Genomic DNA, 21039 nt, shown 5'->3' on the forward strand with positions numbered 1-21039 from the left:
ATAAAGCAGAAATCCCCTCCCCTTTTGGTCACCAGGAAGAACAGAAAGAAGGCTCCCTGAAAGCATTCTGCATCATCTCTTATATGAAGATATTTGATGGTACTGAAGATGGCTTGGAGAGATTTGGAAATTGAGGAAGAAGAAGCCTGTGACAGATAAAGTGTTTGTGTGAACTCCAAAGCATAGCCGTGGCACAGTGACAAGAATCCAATGATTCATGGTGGGACATTACAAAGTGGGGAGGAAGAGGGTTAGTTTCTCTCTACTGGCAAAGAGTGATGTTCAGAGGTGTGCCATGCTGGGCCTGAACAGGGGTCCCCCTTTATCCAGTGGGACAGAACTGGACTTCCTGGACTCTAGGATAAAAGTGAGTTTTGGTCCATGCAGGTCTGAAGTTCTGAGAGTCTCTGGGCCTAGAGAAAGGATGAAAGGGGTAAGGGGGGGAGAGATATGTTTAGTTTGTCACATGCCTTTTTTCTTTTTGCACTGAAGGCTATCATCTTCTTTTTGTCCTTTATCTCAAGTAAAGGGATTGTAACTAGAGCCAACATTCCAGTGCTTCAACTAGACAGATCTGTGTGACTACTGCATCTTAGAAATAGGGGGTCTGGGAAGACTTCCACACAGCTTTCTCTATTTCAAGCCAGAGTGGAAGAGAGCAGGGGAGAGAGAAGAAAGGTGCTGAAGAAAAGAGACGAAGGGGGAATGGACAAAAGGAGAAAATAAGGTACAGTAGAAACTGAGAGAGAAGAAGAGACCTAACCTGAGTAAGGAAAAGAAAAGGAAGAGTCACAGTGTGAAGCTATGGGTTTAGACATATATTCTTCACTTCTTAATACACTTCCCTTGCCTAGCCTGGGCCGCAACAGGAGATAACCCAATATTTGATGTCTTTTTTTGCAATTTACAGGGGATGAATATACTGATGCTCAATTACCTACAGGCAATGGAAATATTAAGAAATATCCCAAGACTTTATTCCCTGATTGTCTTGTCAGATACAGCTTCTGTCTTATCTAAAATTTGTGGTAAGGTGACGGATTAAAGGATACCATACTGAATCCTATTCTGTGAAATATAATATCCAATACAATGATACTTCTAATAGCTATAAGCTTAAGTGAACAAAGCAATTTTGTTTTCTTAGTCTTCTGTAACATTTCATATCAAAAGTACTACTAAACACTCACCATGGCTATTACAAGTGAAACTTCTCCTTGTCTCTAAGCAGAGAATCTACTATCTCTGATTCACTCTCTCACAAATACTACTCATGTTCTACAGTGGAACCAAGAGGTCTATCTGTTTTCCCCATATTCCCAGTCCCAAGGGAGGGGGTGGGGAGATATGCAAGTTCTGAACACTTAATCTACCCTGGTCTCCTGTTGTATGAGAACTCATAGCAGCCTACATGAACCTGGAGCTCAGGAACAGCAAACACTTACACAAGTAGGAGCTGATGTTGTTGGGACTGTTTCTGGACTCAGGGCTCTTCTTAACTGAGCATCCAGGTCTTCCAGAGGCTGCTGGGACTGGAACAAAGAGGGAAAATTATACCAGTTGCCCTGTAAAAAATGGTCTAATTGTGGCCCGCCAGATGTTGCAGAATGCAGGTTCCATCATCCCTTACTACTGACTATGCTAGCCAGGTCTGAAGTAAGTTGCTGTTCAACATCAGGTGGGCCATCAATACACACACAAATAATTTATTCAGAATTTGGTATTTCAGTTTTGTTTAGCTATAATTACACACAATTACAGTATAGTGACACTGAATTATAATGACCCAACATGAATATTTTCAAGAACCGTCTTAACCCATCACTAAAATATTTTAATATTGCATGAAACAAATGAAGATTTCCAAAAGTAGCGTAAAGTAAGTAGTAGTACAATATACAGTGCAATATACATTTTAGTTCTACACATTTTTAAAAATCATTTATAAAGAGCTTATCATGTAAAAATGTCTATGACTGTTTTCAACTCAAAGCAAAAACACAAAGCCTGATATTTTCTTGAAAAAAATAGGTAGTACATGCACTGTTAACCTCTCAACTTGACTTCTGCAATGCGCTCTACATGGGGCTACTCTGGTGCCAAGTTTGGAAATTTCAAATGGTACAAAATATGGCAGCCAGGCTGGTCATGGGCACATCCAGAACTGCCCATATTACACCAGTTCTAAAATCTCTCCACTGGCTGCCTATCAGTTTCCAGGCAAGGTACAAGGTGTTGGTTCTAACCTTTAAAGCCCTACATAGCTTGGGTCCTGACTACTTGGGGGAGCGCCCACTTCCAGATAATCCTCCCCATACACTTCGGTCCTCTGGGAAGAATCTGCTACAACCTAAGAAGACCAGACTCTCAGTGGTGACCCAGAGGACCTTCTCATCAGCCGCTCCCAGGCTCTGGAACGACCTGCTGGATGAGATCCACCATATTACCACTTTGGAAGCCTTTAAAAAGGATATTAAGACATATCTCTTCCAACAGGCTTTTCCAGACTAGGCTAAATCCATTAGATCCATTAGACTTTAGACTTGCCTTCCCCCCTCTGTTGATACCTCTATTGATACCGATATCAAAATTGATTGATACCATTACCCCCAACACCCCCTCCTCTAAAGGAAGACTCATTTCTTGTGCTAATCTACCTGAAATTTTAGTGTATTCCTATTGGACAGTTTTAAATTTTTTGATGTTTAATCTCTTTTTATGGGTTGATCACTGTTTTCATGATTGGGGAGAGAGTTGGGGTTTTGGAGTTTTTAAATTGTAATTTTTAATTGTTTGATGTTTTATTTATACTGTTGGAATCCGCTTTGATTCCTCTGTGAAAAAGCAGAATATAAATAATAATTAATTGGAACATATATATTATTTACTAGCCTACTAATTATTATACCTATTCTCAAGGCTGTGTGAAAATTACGTTTGTTAAAAGACTGAAGAATTTGCACCATTATCTAAGAGTTTAACACCTTTATTAGATAGGATATGATGGCATGACATAGTCTTACCAGCAAATCCTGTAATCAGCTGTCATACTATCAATAAAGCTATTACATGCAAAGTCTAAAGATGACTGCTACAGATGGGGAGGAGCGAGTGTTTAAGAATAACCCTGCCTTATGTTCTGCAATTACTGAGCAAGCCTGTATGTTGCTTTTATTTGCATATATTTGATATTTCCAAGAATATTTTTATTATACAACTCAGTAGGTTCTGTTATGCTTTCCCATCTCATTTCCCTGTGTCCTTTAAGTGGCAGCTATCTGTACTGGCTAAAATGTGTCAAAACTACTTGGCTTTGATTCCTTCACCTAAGTGGTAGAACATACACTACCACTAGGTATGGTAGCTGGAGTCATAGGTTGATCATCACTCCTTCAACTGATGCATGTGTCTTTTCAAATAATTAGCAATCTCAGTATTGCAAGGAACCCATGAACTGGAAATCTATTAACAATATTTGTTTATCATCTCTCATCCCCTCAGATTCCTCAAAAACTGATTAATACTATTTGCTTAAAAACATTCATAAACACACACACACACACACACACACACACACACTTAAAACATTAGAGGACCAATGGCCATACAAAACAATGCAGCCAGGGCTGTCCAATGGAAGCTCAATAGGGAGCCAGACTGACTCCTCTTGGGAGGAAGTTCCACAACCAGTGTGTCACTTCTGACAAAGTCGTGTCTTGCATACTCATGAGTCTAGCTTCTCAAAAGCCTGGGAGATACAACAAGATTTCCATTGAGTATCTCAAATTCCATGCAGGTTCATATGGGCACAAGTAGTCTTTCAGAGGTCTCAGCTTCAAGGCATTTAGGCCCGTCTATGTCAAAACCAGCACTATGAACTGACCTTGGAAGCAAAACTAGTCATCTGTGATTTGAGATTTCCTGTATGGAAGGGGGTTGGACTGGATGGCCCTTGTGGTCTCTTCCAACTCTACAATTCTATGATTTTTAAAGGGCACACACAACAACAGCCAGGTAGCTGGGGACTAGCTGTAGCTTGCAAATACTTAGCATAGCAGGCCTAAACCAATACACAAAAACAGTTAGGCAGCTATCTTATGGAGGACTGTCACACTAGAGCACTGTATTTGCCAAAGATAAACATCTAAATTAGAAATGATTCCATGGTTACTAAGATATACAGGAATAAGATAATGTAGGGAAAGTAAAGGAAGAAATATCATGCAACAGAGTTTAATTACAACATGCTCTTTGAAAAGGGGGAAAAGGAGAAGCAGATAGTCATAAAGCACCTGAGTTAGTGTAGGTCCTGGAAAGGGTGGCAACTGCTCACTCGATGGAGTGCCAGCTGGAAGTTCAGAACCTACTGGTAGTCCCTATGAACAGATATGAAATTTAAGTTAAGTCCCAGAAGAGATAGATCATACATTGTACAGAGCAGACTTTTTTTAGCCTATAAAGGGTTCAGTACTTAAGAAGTATCATTAACACGAGTTATGTTTTAAATGTTAAAAAGAGCTACTTCCTAAAAAGTAAAAAAAAGAGCAAAACTTCAAAGTGATACTCAAAATGGAAACACTTCTGATCAGCATGCTTTGACTCAACCACAATAGTAAACAGAATTTACATTTCTTTTTTTAGAATTCAAATATATAGTCATGTTAGTCTGGAAAATCAGTACGCAAAGGGTTCTTGCAGCATCTTTGAGACTAACTGAAAGAATAAGATGATGGGGATATAGCAAGTTATAGTTATCTGTTTGTTTTCTGGTCTTCATTTATCTCATGTCAAAATACTACTATAACTTGTTATATCCCCACCATCTTAATTCTTAGTGGTTTCCTAGCAGTTCTGTGGTGATTCAAGGTGAAGCTATAAATAGGAAAGAAAGGAGTTGAACTTAATCTATATCTTAGAAACTCATTACAACCTTACAACAAAGCATCTGTTGTAAACATTTCCACATAAATGATTTCCACTGAATAATTGTTGTTTAAACATTATGTTACATATCTTATACAGCAGATGAACCAGCATGGTGAGACCAGGGTTCAAAACACCACTCGGCCATGGAAACCCACTGGGTGACCTTGGGCAAGTCACACTCTCTCGGCTCAGAGGAAGGCAAAGGTAATCCCCCTCTGAATAAAACTTGCCAAGAAAACCCATGATGGGTTTACCTTAGAGTTGCCATAAGTCAGAAATTACTTTAAGGCATACAACCACTATCAGACACTATCTAGAAAATGTAACTTCTCATTTTACTAAAACGAGTTTACCATGTGATACTGCTTAAAGTTATCTTATGGTGTAGAAGTCTACTAAACAGGCAGCTGGGCAATTTGTAGACTATGCCACTTATTTCCATGGTAGATCTTACTACCCACCAAAAACATTTTTAGAAGGTTAAAAAGTACACTGAATGCAGAGTTGTCTGTGTACATTTATTTAAACTGATTTCATACAAACTAACAGTGTGTTGGTTGTCTGACAAAACATGCTGAGACATGCAAACTTAAGAGGGAAAGATCAGCCAAACATTGTTAGATCAGGGAGTAGAATGAGGCACATCGGACAGCACATTCCAACTACAGTATTTCCATCTTAACAAAAACAAAAGATTTTTAAAACTGAAAGCACAGGCTAGCTGAACATCTCCACCCTTCAACACCATGCCACTCAATGATACTGTACAATACAGAATTCAGTCTGGGATCCTAACTAAAAAGAAAATAAATTTTGGTAAATAAAACAACTAAATCTCATTACTGTCTTTTTACTTCTGAAAGCGGGTTGTATATACTTTGAATTCACTGCAGAAAAGAGGAATATAAATGTAACTAATGATCATATCAGTATAGGGAATATGGGGTCTTCCAGATGTTCTTGGACATTAAAGATCAATTCCATCTTGGCTGTGGGCAGCTGAAAGCTGGAGTCCCATGTCACCCCTGCTCTTTGAAGTTAATGCAAAATACTATCAAGACTCCAAATACCGAAGCAATTTCTTTATCAACTATAATTATTTTCCTATAATCTCTATTCGTGATTTTCCAGTTGCAAGAAAAATGGTAAAAATGTGCCTTCATACCATAAAATCTACTGCAGATTTTAGCCACATATATCACCATTTTTTTGCTTAACTACTGAACTCATATATCTCAAATTGGTTTTACAAGCCCATAAGGAATCAATTTCATTTATCCCCATGTTCTTTCCTGAATTAAACAACTTGTTACAGACCAGATCAGATCAATTCCTTTATGAAACACTGTAAATGCCATGTGGAATATCATGAGCACCCTATGCTCCAAGCATAATTAATACCAGGATCTCTACCAAAGAACAGAGTATTATGGCCTTCTGTTGACCACCAGAGATTTAACACAAGGTTGCAAGATATTGGCCTTCTTAAAATCCACTAGGAAATCCAAGCAAGCCCCTGGGCTTCTATAAATATATTGTGTGTCTAGTGTTGCTAATGAACAAATGAACAACCTTCCAAGGTATGCAAATGTGTGTGCTAAACAGCTTCCAACTACAGTTTTTAAAAGTTTCTCAAAAATGATTTTTAAACGGATCATCACATAACTACCTTTGGATCTTTATTGCAGTTGATCTGAACAGCATTTCTATAGGACACACATAAAAACATAAGAAAACCCAAACTGGATCAGATAAAAGGCATATCTAATATAATATGCTGTTGCCATATGGCCTAAGCAGACACCTATGGGAAACCCACAAGCAATTGTAGCATCTTCTTTTCACTTGTGTTCCCTAACAACTGGTATTTATAAACTTACTATACCGATAATAGAGCCATCATAACTAGAAGCTACTCACAGCTTTACCTTGCATGAATTTGTCTAATTCCCTTTTACAGCAAGTTGTCAGTTACCATTATATCAAGTACATCTGGCAAATGCCATGCTTTATGCACTATGCAAAGCACGTCCTTTTGTCTACTGTGAATCTTGCTCATTTCAGCTTCACCAGATGGCCAGAGGCTCCAGTATTATGAGAACAACTTCTCCTTATCTAACTTTTGCTGCACCGTACCTAAATTATACATCTCTACCATTTGGCCCTTGGTATTTGCTGGGGTTTGGTACAAAGACACACACACACACGTGCACGCGCAATACCAAAATCCATGGATGCTCTCAAGTTCAATTAAATACAATAGTAAAATGGTGTTCCTTATATAAAATGGCAAAATCAAGGTTTGCTTTTTGGAATTTATATATATTTAATACTTTCAAGTCGTGGATGTTTCAGTCGATTGATAAATAAGCCATGGATATGGAAGGCTGACTGTACAGATCCAACTTTCGTTATATTAGTCCTGTCATATTAGCCCTTGATCATTCTTGTTGGTTCACAGAATATAGGTGAATGCAAATGACAACAGTTTGTGTACTACCTATGCACCACTTTTTTCTCCTTTTATACAGTAATGGCTTACAAAAGATGTGATGTGGCATGCTTCAACACTTTTAAAAGTTATTGCTAAAACAGCAAGGAGGAAGAGTTGTAACGCAAGAAAGATATGAACACTGGCTAACCAAGGAAGTAATGGATATACCATTTTCCATCTCAAGTCTTTTTAGAGGATTCCTCATCTAACATGAGTTAAAACAAATTCATAAGAATATCTAATTCCTTACCGGTACTCTGCTAAGAGGTGGCTTTGAAGGAGTCGTCCCTGGTTTAACTGTTGCTGATGCAATACATGTTGCTGGAACACAGTTGCTGGGGGTGCCAGCTTGTCCAGGCGTAGCAACTGATGTCATGACAGGTAAACCTGCTGGACCAAGTGTCAAACTCGTTGGTGGTATACTGGTACTTGCAATGGGTGCCAAAGGTTTCGTGGGTGCAACAGCAGTGGTGGGTAATGCAGGCATTACTGTGGTCTCCACTACAAGAGATGTCTCCAAAGACACAGATGGGTGTACTGCCCCAGCACCACTGTGCTCACTGAAGAGCGATCTCAGTTTTTCTTCCAGGGTTTTTATGTCATCTATGCCTGGTGCTTTGGGCTGAGTGTCAACATCCATTTCTATAGAATGGGTATGTGGTTGATTGGGCAATGGAGCTGGCTGAGGATGACTATGTATTAAAGTTTGCTGGACTGCAGGCACATTAGCTAGTGGTTGTGTCAGTGGCAAGATCCCAGGTAAAGGTACCTGAGGCAAAACCGGAGTAGAAACTATGCCTGCTACTGGGGCTAAGCTAGATGAGGTAACTATGGGTGGGATGGGTAGTGGCTGTACCCCAGCAGGCTGCAAGGTAGAGCTAGGCATACTTGATGGTACTGTAATGGATATAGGTACAGAAACAGGCAAGGGGATTCCACCTGTGATGCCTATCTGTGGCTTTTCTAGTGGGTTTTCACTTTCTGATCTTGGCTGCAGCACACTAACTACTACCATTTCTGCTAAGCTGGGGATAGAACTGCTAGTGTCCAACTGAGAAGACTGTGAAACCATGCTCTGTGCCAAAGAAACAGGGACAGTTGTTTGACATTGCGATGGGGCAGCACTGGCACTGCCAACCTGCTGAGATGTCATAGGTGGTGCCATACTTCCTGATATCGTAACACTAGGCCCAGTCACTCCAGCTTGAGGCAGCGTTAGAGAAGCTGGGGTGCTACTACTAGGAACAATTTCTCCAGCAGCAGAAGCTACCTGAGATGCATTTGTTGACAAAGAAGAAGGTGCACTAATGCTGGAAGCCACACCACTAGTTAGATCTGATCCTGACTGCAACACTGGTGGAGGAGAACTGGAGCCTGACAATTCTTCATTCAGTGAAAGCCCTGTGGTCACTTTTTCTACTGCCTGTGTTGTTAGTAAAGAAGCACCTGTGGAGGGAGGGAGGGACACTGAAGGGGCAGTCACTGAGGTTGATGGCAAACTGCCATTCTCACTTGTAGCTACTATAGATGGAAAAGCTGGCAAATCCTGATTAAAAATTGGAGGAGCTGTACTAGGTCCTTCTGTCATTTGGGCATGCTTGAGCTCTGAAAAAGCTTGCTGGAGGCTGAGGGATGATGCAGAGTGAGACAGATTCATTCCAGGACCATGAGATGAGGAAGCAGCAACTGAAAAGAAGAAAGGCAAAGTTACTGAAAAACTTACTGAAGGATACTAAAGACACATACCTGCTAAGACAACAGGGTTTCATATAATTTATTTGCTTTATGTTATAGTCCACCTTTCTCTTATATTGGGAATGAAATCAGATAGTAGGCAACAGGTTATTTTCTTTCTAAAGAAACAGTGTGCAACACTGCTATAAGAATTCACCACATCTGTTCTCATGTGGCTCCAATGGTTTTAGTGAAGCCTCTTCCACAGCTACTCACCACAACTTGGTCAGTTGGGGAAGTTATCTCCAAAGACAATCTCAACATCCACATAAAGCATATGTAAAGAGAGGTTATACTTCAGGTACATGACTGTTCATACAACAAATAATACACCCCTTACAGAAAAAGAGCCCTGTTAAAACTATGTCTCCCAAAGCCATTCACTAGCATTCTGTTAGACGTAATATTGGCTTATGCTGGGAAGGCTGATCAACTCACCTACATCAAGAAGCTCATTTTCTGATGGAATAGAAGTGAAAAATTTCTGTTCTCGCAACCTGCTTTCTGGTACAGGGCTGACAATAAATCTTCTTCCAGCAGAATGGACAACCTGAGTCAGTGAATTAGGAGGGACGCCTACAACAAATTGGAGAAAGACACAGATAATTATTGACACATGTAACTCATGCTACAAGAATCAAGCGTTCTGCTGCTAAACTGAACAGAAATGGTCCTTTATCATCTGAAATCCAGGCAAATAATGCAAAATTATAAGAAATTCAACATTTCTTACCTATTCTTTGTGGAATGGAAGATACAGGATCTGGCTGTTTGAAATCTTCATCCAACTTCTGCAAACAATGAAAATAGTTATTTAACCATTTCTGGCAGGCATAACTGTACTGGCAATGAAAGTGTTAAGGAGTATTAAGACAGAGTATTAAAATTAAAAAATAGAGATTTTGCAAGACCTCCTTTATTAAGGCTAGATTGTCTCCTCCCAAAAAAATATTTATTCATACTGCATACATTCACAGTGTTTGATTTTCCCCCCACAATTGAAGACTGTTTTCAAATAGTGAATTTAGTTCTTTTTCCAATGCTGGTTAACAAGAGTGAGTTTGTTCACATCATACACACATATCCCAGGGGCATGGGAAAATGTATGACAAGCTGCAAAGCTAAAAGACACAAATAATGAAGAAAGACCAAAAAGAAGAGAACTGCTTAAAGTTAAATTGGAAATAAGAAATTTCCCCAATGGACTTCAAGCTACCAAAAGACGGAAGACCCAGGTTCAGAATGACTCAAAGGACAAAAATCGAACACTGACAGAGGTCATAGGCACAGTGGGGGATATTTAATATATGAAAGCTTACAGCAAAATTACTGACTTGTGTGAAGTGACAGAAAGACAATACTCTCAACAGAAAGGAGAGAAAAGGTTTTTAAAAAAACAACTTGTCTCCTTGAAGTTCAGGTGATGGGGTATCTTTTGCCAAAACTATCTGGCACAAGAAAAAGTATCCAAAAGAAGAATGGAGTTGTTGAAAAAGAATTAAGGAATGCCTTGCACTAGAGACTCTGAAATATAGGTGTAGTCTCTCTTATCTGAAATAATCGGAATCAGAAGTGTTTTGGATTTCGAATTTTTTCGGATTTTGGAATATTTGTATATATAATGAGGTATCTTGGGGATGAGACCCAAGTATAAACATGAAATTCATTTATGTTTTGTACATCTTTTATACACATAGCCTGAAGTTAATTTTATATATAATATGTTTAATAACTTTGTGCATGAAATAAAATGTATACATTGAACCATCAGAAAGCAAAGATGCCACAGCTACCTATGTGGACAATTTTGGAGTATTTCAGAATTCTGGATAAGAATTCAGCCTGTGTGATTACAGATAATAAAACCAGCTTTTACCTGGTTCTGTATACTGCCCATACTTTGATCACCTTCTGGTTCCCCACTGGCATCCTCACTGAGCATTTCATCTGCCTTTTCAATAATGTCTCGCACTTGTTCAACAAATGAATCTCTTTCTGTTGCTAAGATGAATTCATTTTGCACCTGCATATAAAATTAGTATTAATCAGTACAGGCTTGGTTAATAGTAGAGAACACCAATAAACTACTGCAACATTATGTTGGTTATATACATAATACACCAGGTTGTTGCTTAAAAAGAATAACTGAACTTCAAATCTAGCTGAACCCAAAATATGGCAAATCCAACAAGATCTATGTATGGCCTCAGGGCAACATGCTCCACCTCCCACTATCTTATTATTATTAACTTTTATTTATAAAGCGCTGTAAATTTACACAGCGCTGTACATAAAAAATTTTTAATTAGGCGGTCACTATGGTGACTAAGTATCTAGCAGGTGTAATATGAAAGTGAGAAACAATATGAGCAGGTGGCAGGCATCTGTATTCTTTCCTGGCTAGAGTCAACCATGGGTCAAGCATGCAGTAGTTACTGGGAGGGGCATACTGTATATACTCATGTATAAGTCTAGAAATTTTAGTCAAAAAATTGACCCAAAAAACCAGGGTCGACTTATCCACAGGTCAATGTAAGTACTGTATTTTAACTCCCATAAAATATATATATATATATATATATATATATATATATATATATATATAGCCATCCCCTTTCTCTGAAAAGAGGGGTAAAAGGAAAGAACCTAGTCCATCCTGAGAGCACCAAAAAGATGCATGGATCCCTTCTACTCTCTCATCTATCCAGCCTTTAAGATGAGCACAAACAGTTATGCCTGCCAGAACTTTCTAAGTTCTTTGGCGTTATTTTCCTTTGCATCAGCCATTATATGCCTTGTTATATGCCCCTATATTTCCCCTGACTTATCCTTGGATCATTACAAATTCCATAATGTTGGCCCCAAACCTGCCCTCGACTTATACATGAGGTCGGCTTATAGTTGAGTATATATGGTACTTATCACCAAATTTAAAGAGGTTAAGTGCCCTCAATTCATTAATTGACTAGCCAGTTGACTTTTCTAGATTATAATCCTTGAGTGTGCAGAAGACAGTTTACTTGAAGAAATGATAATTCTGAGGTCTAAACTGATCCCTAGCTTCCAAGCAACTTTTTAAACATACAGTTTAAATAAGTACCAGCCTATTCTAAATTATTTTGGGTGTTGTAAACTGTAATAAGCTCAGGGGCACAGAAAGAAATGTATCAAGAGCTTGCTCCTGCAAAGAAAAACTGAATGGGACAGGGTACTAAAGTAAATACTGTTTACACATAGATTAAATTTCTATTTAAACTGCTTACCATGATAGTAGCTATTTCCTCTGGATTGTCACCATCCAAGTCAAACTTAAAAGTAACCATTTTTCTATTGTGTGTCTCTAACTGACATTCCACAACACGATCTCCTTTGTTTGATACCTAGAACACAGAATTTTGATCTTCAAGATGAAAAGTATAATAAGAAGGAAAGAGGGTAGTGACAATAGAGGGGCTAAAAGCAAAATGGGAAAAAAAGGAAACACACAGGAGATTTCCAGGTCTTTCAAACATCACCACAGAACTTTCAATGGTCTTCCTCACAACCATAAGGGAATTATGAGCAAGAGAGAAAGAAATTCATGCTTCTTCCCTCCAAGTGAATTTTTACAGAATCTCTGGGTTTTATCTTTTGCTGGCCAGAATACTCTAGGATGCCCTCAAATTCCACCCCCACCCCCTGGTTACCTGTGCTCTCTGCAGCAATGACGGATAGCTGCCTTCCCACGTTACATCAGTTCACTGCCCGGCACAACACTGAATTAGCTTACTTGCTAATTAGCTTACTTGCTGTTCACCGCTATGATCTTTGGAATAGCAGTATATAAATAAAACAAATTAAAATTAATTAAATTAAGTCACAAGAAAGCACTCTGACCTTATAGAGACTTGCGCTCACAGCGGTGGTGCTGTGTGGCTTACCGAGATTGCATGGGAATGCAGCCACCCTTTAGTGCTGCGGGGAGAGCCAAAAACCCAAGGAAAAAGGTAAAGCTTTTAAATTTGGGTTAAGGCCAATTTAGGTGTGGATATTGTGAAAACAATCCATGCCCAAAGCAGGGTTTGGCCTTGTGTCATGTAAACAGGATGCTGTGAGCAGGGGGGGGGGTTCCCAGAGTAAATAACCCATGTAAACAAGCCTCTTTCATGCATAGTCACGTTAATCTTAAAAATAGAAGATGGTTTGTTACAAATCTCTAAAAGAGTAAATTCAATCCACCCTACTGCTATCTAATATTAGAGCTTAGGACAGATAGCAGTCTAGGCTCTCCCTCCATCTGAGGCAAGAGAAGGTCTGCCATCTTCCTCACATGCACCCCATCATATTAACAGCATAGGATCACCCATCACCCAGGGTGTCATGCCCACAACAACTGGCTCTGAGGAAGGTAGATTTAAACCTCTTCCATCCCTGCAAATACAATGGGTGTAGATGGGAAGGTAACAGCACTCTGTGTAGTCATGCTGGCCACATGATCATGGAATTGTCTCTGAAAAGGTTGGCTCTCTCGGCTTTGTAATGGAGACGAGCATTGCCCTCTACAGTCGGACATGACAAGACAATCTTGTCAAGAACTTTTACCTTTACCTTTATATGGGCATGCCTAAATTTGTGCACTCCTTGACCTATTAATCAACAATGGACACAGCCTCAATACCAAGATGATCATGAACTCTGCTCTAAAAAGTTTTATCTTGAGTAGAAGCCAAAACTCTACAAACATGTCTCTATAATCATACTTGTGAAAGAGAGTAGCAAACCTGGGGCTCACTGCATTACATCCGAATGAGACAACTAACTATTAGGAGCTATTTTAATTACAGCTACATCAAACTAGGGGACTCACATTAAGAATCCTCAGTTTTGGACGAGCAGTTTTTTCATGGCGAGAGCGGCTCCGCACTGATCTCCGATAATGCCGTTTAGTAGTCCTCCCTTCATGTCTCCCACTAGATGCTGGAACACTCTCGTTACAGTCACTTAAGCCTGAAGCAACATCTGAGTGTGCACTAAAAAAACACCAATGGCTAAACTTAATATTTTCTACATTAGCGATAACTCAGATTGCACTCCTAATATCACTAAACAAATGAAGTATTTTGAGTAATCAGCACATGAATTTTTTTAACACAAATGCAGTTTTAAAATATTGTATGCTTTCAGACAGGCCATCTCTTGAACAACAAACAGAAAAGGCATAGCCTACTGTTATATGCACTATGTATTTTATATGCATTATCCTATTATCTCTTAGACTGTATGCCATAGGCAGGCTTTCTCTTATATACTTATTGTTTTATGTACAGCGCTGTGCAAATCTACAGCGCTATATAAATAATAATAATAATAACAACAACAACAGGTAATATATAATTAGGTCAGAACCTTAATGAAAAATACAGTTGTAACAGTCTTATATATGCTCTGTATCAGCTTACGCAAGAAAAGTATTTCCTATCATTTTACATAAAAGACAAAAAATGCTGGGATAGGTGGAGGGAAGTAAGAAAAGAGGAAGGCCACATGCTAGATGGTGGGACTCTATTAAGGAGGTCACAGGTACGGAGTTGCAGGAATTAAGCAGAGCAGTGGAGGACAGAGGGTCTTGGAGATGCTTGCCCATAGGGTTGTCATGAGTTGAGATCGACTCAAGGGCAGTGAACAACAACAAATCATTTTACATATAGAGATAACTAAAGAATAATTTCATGTGAAGGAGGACAAACTAGTCTGTCTGCTAATACAAACATTTACATTCAGTTACAATTATCTACTATTTACCTGTCTATTGAGGAAACCAAGGGGGTTGATTGTGAAGGCTGCTGCTGTACAGGTGGTTGAGGTTCTAGAGGTGCTGTCTGAGTCACTCCAGAAGTAGTCTGCAAAGACAAAGCTTTCCCTTCAAGTATTTCATTAAGTTCTTTTTGAAAGTAACTGAATAGTCCATCCACTTAAGCCGAAAAGCATTTTCTCTCTAGATCTAATCAGTTCAAATTTTTGAATCCCGAAAACGGTTCTCGTGCAAATTTTAAAAGTCAACCATGTTATCTTCTAGATGAATGTGGCATTACAGCTTGCCATGCAACCAGATGTCTTACTAGCAGAATGTGCAACAGAGAAGCCAATGCAGAGTGCAAAGACCATTCAACTCTCTCCCACAAACAGCAGGGCTGCAGGGAACAGGTATGAGGAGAGATTTTTCCAGTAACTATTGAGAGTAGCATGTCTCCAATAAAAGAATTGGCATCACTAGCCATAAGAAAAGTGCTAGCAAGTATTTTGCATCTGGGAGGCCCACTCACTTCCCAACAGCACAGCCAGGGGCAACAAGGTCTCCACATTGGCATCACATTCTGCTGTAAGAGAAATTCATTTTGAGGATTAGCATATGATCATAAGAATAATTCAAAAATGGGAGCGATTCAAAATTCATGCCCTAAATTTCAGTTTTTGAAACACACACACACACACACACACCCAAACATGCAATAATCCATTTACCTCTAATGCTTTCTGCTGTGAGGATGCAGATGAGACCTGCTGTGCTAAACAGGAAGAAGACTGTGGCACTTGAACCTGTCCTCCTAGACTGCCCAAAGAAGCTAAAACATTCTGCTCCACATAAGGCTGCACCACTGCAGCATGATAGCCTGGGTGAGCCATTGCATCAGTAGTTAAGGGAGGGGATAGCACTGCAGAAGGAAGGCAAGCAGAGGCCACAGAAGAGGAAGCAATATTTGAGTCCCCAGTATATTGCGTTGGTAGCCGAGGTGGGAAGCCCTGTGACAAATGAGGAAGCCAAATTAGCACATTTTAGGGTAATCTGGGGGAAACAGCATGATTGGAAAGGGAAAACTGGAAGCTAAGCCATAAAGAATTGCCCACCCTATCCCAGTGTGGCCTGTTTCAACTTATTTCATTATTTTTAGCTCAGAGTACCTTGAGGCCAACTGTAACTTGCAGCTCATCATGTAACAAGTGTATCACAAAAGTAATGAGAAAGTGGATTAAAGCAACTACTGTAGCAAACAGATTCTCATCTTCCTGTTAACTATTAGGGGACCCTTCAGCGTCCATACTGAGAAATCTGCAAGATTATTTTACATTCAAATCATGAATACCCCTTCCAACTTCTCTTTCTTGTATGAAATACAAAAACATGACAAGCAAACATGTTTTACATTATAGAATCATAGAGTTGGAAGAGACCACAAGGGCCATTAAGTCCAACTCCCTGCCATGCAGGAAATCTAAATCAAAGCATCCCTGACAGAAGGCCATCCAGCCCTCTGTTTAAAGATGCTCCAATTCACTGAGAAGAAAGTCATGTTTGCCATGTGAACTGCAGAATATTGCCATACATAATGAAGGACCTTCTATTTCTCATACACAGTTTGGATTGTGCTCTAGCTAAAACTTTACCTTTTGATAGACAGAAATTGAAAATTACAGGCCACTGTCCAAAACCTTGTTATTGGAAGCTGAAAATCTCATACCTTCATACCAGCAACATCAGGGACTGCCTGAAGGAAGAGGCTCCTCCCTCTTTTAACTGTCATCTTGGCCTCAGAGGGAGCGATCAGGCAGACCCAGCAACATCAGGGACTGCCTGAAGGATGAGACTTCTCCCTCCTTTAACTGTCACATTGTATTTTGTATTGTATTGCAATTTTTTACTGTACACCACTATGATCATTGGGGAATAGCGGTCTATAAATAAAATGTATTATTATTATTATTATTATTATTATTATTATTATTATTATTCCCTTTATCATTTGAATTGCTAGATGCTTTACTCCTTACATTCAAGAATGAGCTAGTATTTGGAGATCTTGCAGATGTTTTTACTGCTCAATCATTTATACAATGACAGCATCCAACATGCTAGATGTTAGTCTTTGAATAAAAGGACAACCAACCATTTCAAAAGCTAGTCAAACTCTAATCATATTTCTGAAAACCCATCTGACTGATCTGCTCTCCTTCCAGAGTCTGAAAGTACCTTTGTTTGGGACTCTTATCAGGGTCTAATACATTATGAACAGCTTAGAGTGCACAGAGGGTCTGTTCCTTGACTACTATAATACCTGATACACAGCATCTGTAGCTGGAAGTTGTACTTCAGCAGTTTGTCTCAGAGAGGCTGGCAATCCCATGGACTGAACAGCTGGCTGCAGAAGCTGTGGAAGTACCTGGCTGGACAGCTGAGTCATAGGCTGATGGAGGGTATGATGGTGGCTAGGGACAACAGCTGAGCCTACAGGAATTGCAGTTGGAGCAGCAGATGTGGCTAGGGTAAGTAATGGCTGATTAATGCCAGCTGCCATAGAGACAGGTAGAGATGGGAAGCAAGGCTGAGCCATTGACACATGAGGTGCTGCTATGGGCATCTGAGAGACTGAGAACTGTGGCAGAAGGGGAGCCTGTAAGGGCTGTCCCACAGGAAGAAAATGAGAGCCAATGGGCATGACTGGGGCAACTGAAGGCTGAGGAAGGGGAGGTGCTGCCATAGGTAACTGTGGTTCACCTTGGATGATTGGCACCGGTTGGGAAACAGGAAGCTGGGAAGGTAAAGAAAAATAGAGATAGACTTTTTAAGAAGCAAGGTTGCAGAAAGCATACTTTTAATGCATTAGTCCAGCAGTAGGCAACCTAGTGTCCTCCAGGCACTAGGCTATGGGACTACAACTCAAGTATAGTCCAAACCACTAGGCTGCCTATCCTGCATGAGTCCAAGAAAGAAAGAAAAATGTTTTATATTACACATAAAGAAAGTGGGTAAAGAATACATTTGGCAGAGTGGCTGGAAAGATTAGAATTTTTCAAACATTATTTTTTTTAAAATTTGAAAGAATTGTCTTTGCTATTAAAAGAGAATGTTGTGACAGAACAGCCAGGTCAAAATACAGTGTCACTTTAGGTAAGAAAGGAAACTGAATAATTGTTTCTTTCTCATACAGTCATTTTTTAATCTGGAGACAAGAGCCTGATGTAAGATTATAAAAAGCCACTCAACCATCAGAGAGGATAGGTTTTGATGAGTGCTACAAAGCAGAGCAAGAAATGCAACAGGAAGAAGATTTAGAAGCAACATTCCCATTTTAATACAATATTCCTAAATTCACAAACTCAAAGCACCACACACATAGAGCCAATTTGGAGTCAGTAAGAAGTAAAGAAGTAAATGAGGACAGAAGCTCTGAAAAAAGAGAAAGATCATCTTGAGGAGCACTGAGCCACTGATTCTACACCAAGGGGTAGCTACAACTCCTGGCTTTGTAGGCTGCATTTGCTCCATCCCCAACCTGAAAGGGCTATACCTCCCCAACATTCCCCAGCCCTTAATTTTTAAACATCTTTTCAAGCCTGTTTTTGCAGGGGAAAATATTGTACACCTGTGCCCTTCAGGGGCACTCAGAGGGCAGTCTCACTGTCGGAAGTATCTCTCTTTGTCCAACTTTGGCCAAGGGCAGACCTTCATTTTAACTAGGAAGTGGAAATGGCTTCCTGTTTAGGGAAAGCCTTCCTCCCTTGGTCTAAAATAAGCCAAAGGGAACACCAAAACATATTAAAATTGGTCTCCCAAGTCACTAGGGATGGTTTCCCCAACTCCATTTTGGGAGTCGCGTTGGGGCCCCTGGGTGACTGCACTCTGACCACGTATCCTCTACATCATAATGCATACATTCTGAAAAGAGTACACACCAAACACATTTGAACTCTTACCCCTCCCCTTGGAAACATGCAGACAAGTACTCATGTACTGATTTTCCTTACATTAATGTTTTCACATTCTTCCAGATTACACATTTTAAACTAGATCTATACTCTTATTTATGCCATCTAAATGGAGGAGGTTTTAAGCTGTCAAAGCTTTGCAATGTCCAAACTGCTGAAGTCCTATAGAAGTTATAAAGTTGTAGTTTACCTGTGTCCCAGCTGGTACCTGAGGCACAGGCAGTACTTGAGCTTGTTGTATAACTGGCTGCAATGGGGCAGCTCCACTTGAAACTGATGGCTGAGAAGCCTGGTACTGCCCACTCTGCTGAGAAGAAGCTGGCTGCTGGGCACTCTATTAAGAGAAAATATAAAGCAGATTATTTCCTGTGGACTTTGTATCCAGAAATGTTCCCTCACAGTTCATCCTGTCTGGAGTATTCCTTAATGCTTGTTGCATAGTGCAGTCAGCCCTCTGCTCCATGGATTCTGTATCCATGGATTCCACCACCCAAGGCCTGAACATATTAAATATATACACACACAAACACATAAATTCCACAAAGGAAACTTTGACTTTGCCATTTTATATGAGACACCATTTTACTATGCTGTTGTATATGATGGGACATGAGCATCCACAAATTTTGGTATCTATGGATGGTCCTGGAAGCAAACTTCAACGGCTCCCAGGGGCTCACTGCATGTATTCTAACTTCAGGTTTTTGGGGTTTTTTTGTTTTGTTTTTGTCTAAATGTATCACCAACTGTAAAGCTTCCTGGAATATAAATTATGTCAGGCATATTGCAAGTACCAATTTCCTTGGAATAGGGGAAGATATAGCACTGGACTAAGCTGGGCAAGCTATGACCCACTAGCTGTTATTGGACTATATTCCCATGAGCCCCAATCAGCATGGCCAGCAGTCAGGAATGATGTGAGCTCTTTTGTAGCAACTGGAGAGCCACAGGCTCTTTTATCCTGCACATGGGACAAAATCACCAAGTAGTAGTCTAGTAAGGCCTGGCTCAGCTATCAACATTTCCATAAATTATTGGAGCATCAGTAAGCGATGCACTTAAGAATGTCCTTCCATCTCTTCACCTGCTAACCAGATATCCTGGTTTGTTAAATCATTTCAAAACCATAGTGTGCAATCCAAGTTCCTAGGGAGCAATTGAACTATTGTTTTTTGATACAGACATCATAGGAGACTGTGGACTTAAACCAGGAAGTCTACTCTGAAGCCAAGTACCGTATTTACCGGCATACAAGACGACCGGGCATATAAGACGACCCCCAACTTTTAAAACAAAAATATAGGGTTTGGCCTATACTCACCGTATAGAATGACCCCCTCATCATTTAAAAACTGGCTACGTGCACCAGTTCCCCAGGCCTCTTCTGAGGCCTGCAAAGCCTGCCTTGCATGCAGGCAGCGCCCTGGCCTACTATAGGCCGAGTTAAGGGGGCCTGGCGTGCGCGCGCGCCGGCTTCCAAGGTCCTGGAAGGTAAGAGGAGGTTGGCGGCAAACGTGCTGGGCTGCAAGGCTCTCTAGTGGCCTCTGTGGCCAGGCTTAAGCCGGCGTATAAGACAACACCCGACTTTTAACGCAATTTTTAAGTTTTAAAAAGTCATCTTGTATGCCGGAAAATACGGTATGTAAGGAGAAGAACTCAAAATCATTATTTGCTCTTGCGAACCAAAGAGCAAAGCTAGCATGCAGACAGAACAAAGCTCCTGGAGAACAGGAACATAAAAATATAAAATACTGTACACCATCTTCTCATACCAGACAACATGAGGTTGAATGCTACAGTTAAATATTCTGAACACGTCACAGGGAGGCAAAAAAGCTATAGGTGTTATGCTTACCTGTATCTAGTGCACAGAAAAGTAGTTAACCAGAAAACAAACTACACTCAAAAAGAGTGCAAAGATAAGTAACAGCAGGCTGTATAATTACTATTACTGTTGTCATTGTGTGCCTTCAAGCCATTTCTGACTTATGACGACCCTAAGGCAAATCTATAATGGGGTTTTGTTCGCAAGTTTCTTCAGAGGGAGTTTGCCACTGCCTCCTCTGAGACTGACAGAGAGTGACTTGTCCAAGGCCATCCAGTGGATTTACATGGCCAAGCCAGAATTCGAACCCTGGTCTCCA

At 40.1% G+C, this 21039-nt stretch overlaps 1 protein-coding gene across 9 annotated transcripts in view; it reads right to left on the reverse strand.

The window, feature by feature from the left end:
* The window catches only part of WNK1 (WNK lysine deficient protein kinase 1), a 126500-nt gene that overhangs the window by 20853 nt on the left and 84608 nt on the right, over nucleotides 1-21039 (reverse strand). For 7 of the 9 annotated variants that reach the window (XM_089527792.1, XM_089527791.1, XM_089527789.1 and 4 more), the window contains 12 exons: nucleotides 19086-19229; nucleotides 17245-17718; nucleotides 15656-15934; nucleotides 14936-15033; nucleotides 14001-14163; nucleotides 12418-12534; nucleotides 11031-11177; nucleotides 9888-9945; nucleotides 9593-9730; nucleotides 7671-9106; nucleotides 4293-4376; nucleotides 1446-1532 (listed from right to left, as the gene is read on the reverse strand). In XM_089527792.1, the coding sequence (XP_089383918.1) occupies nucleotides 1446-1532; nucleotides 4293-4376; nucleotides 7671-9106; nucleotides 9593-9730; nucleotides 9888-9945; nucleotides 11031-11177; nucleotides 12418-12534; nucleotides 14001-14163; nucleotides 14936-15033; nucleotides 15656-15934; nucleotides 17245-17718; nucleotides 19086-19229 (3225 nt within the window). The remainder of the gene's footprint in view (nucleotides 1-1445; nucleotides 1533-4292; nucleotides 4377-7670; nucleotides 9107-9592; nucleotides 9731-9887; nucleotides 9946-11030; nucleotides 11178-12417; nucleotides 12535-14000; nucleotides 14164-14935; nucleotides 15034-15655; nucleotides 15935-17244; nucleotides 17719-19085; nucleotides 19230-21039) is intronic. The other 2 variants (XM_089527786.1, XM_089527790.1) reach the window with 2 other exon arrangements.

Source organism: Sceloporus occidentalis, unplaced genomic scaffold, assembly GCF_023333645.1.
Source record: "Sceloporus occidentalis isolate IW3139 unplaced genomic scaffold, rSceOcc1.0.p SCAF_5, whole genome shotgun sequence".
In the NCBI taxonomy this organism is placed as follows: domain Eukaryota; kingdom Metazoa; phylum Chordata; class Lepidosauria; order Squamata; family Phrynosomatidae; genus Sceloporus; species Sceloporus occidentalis.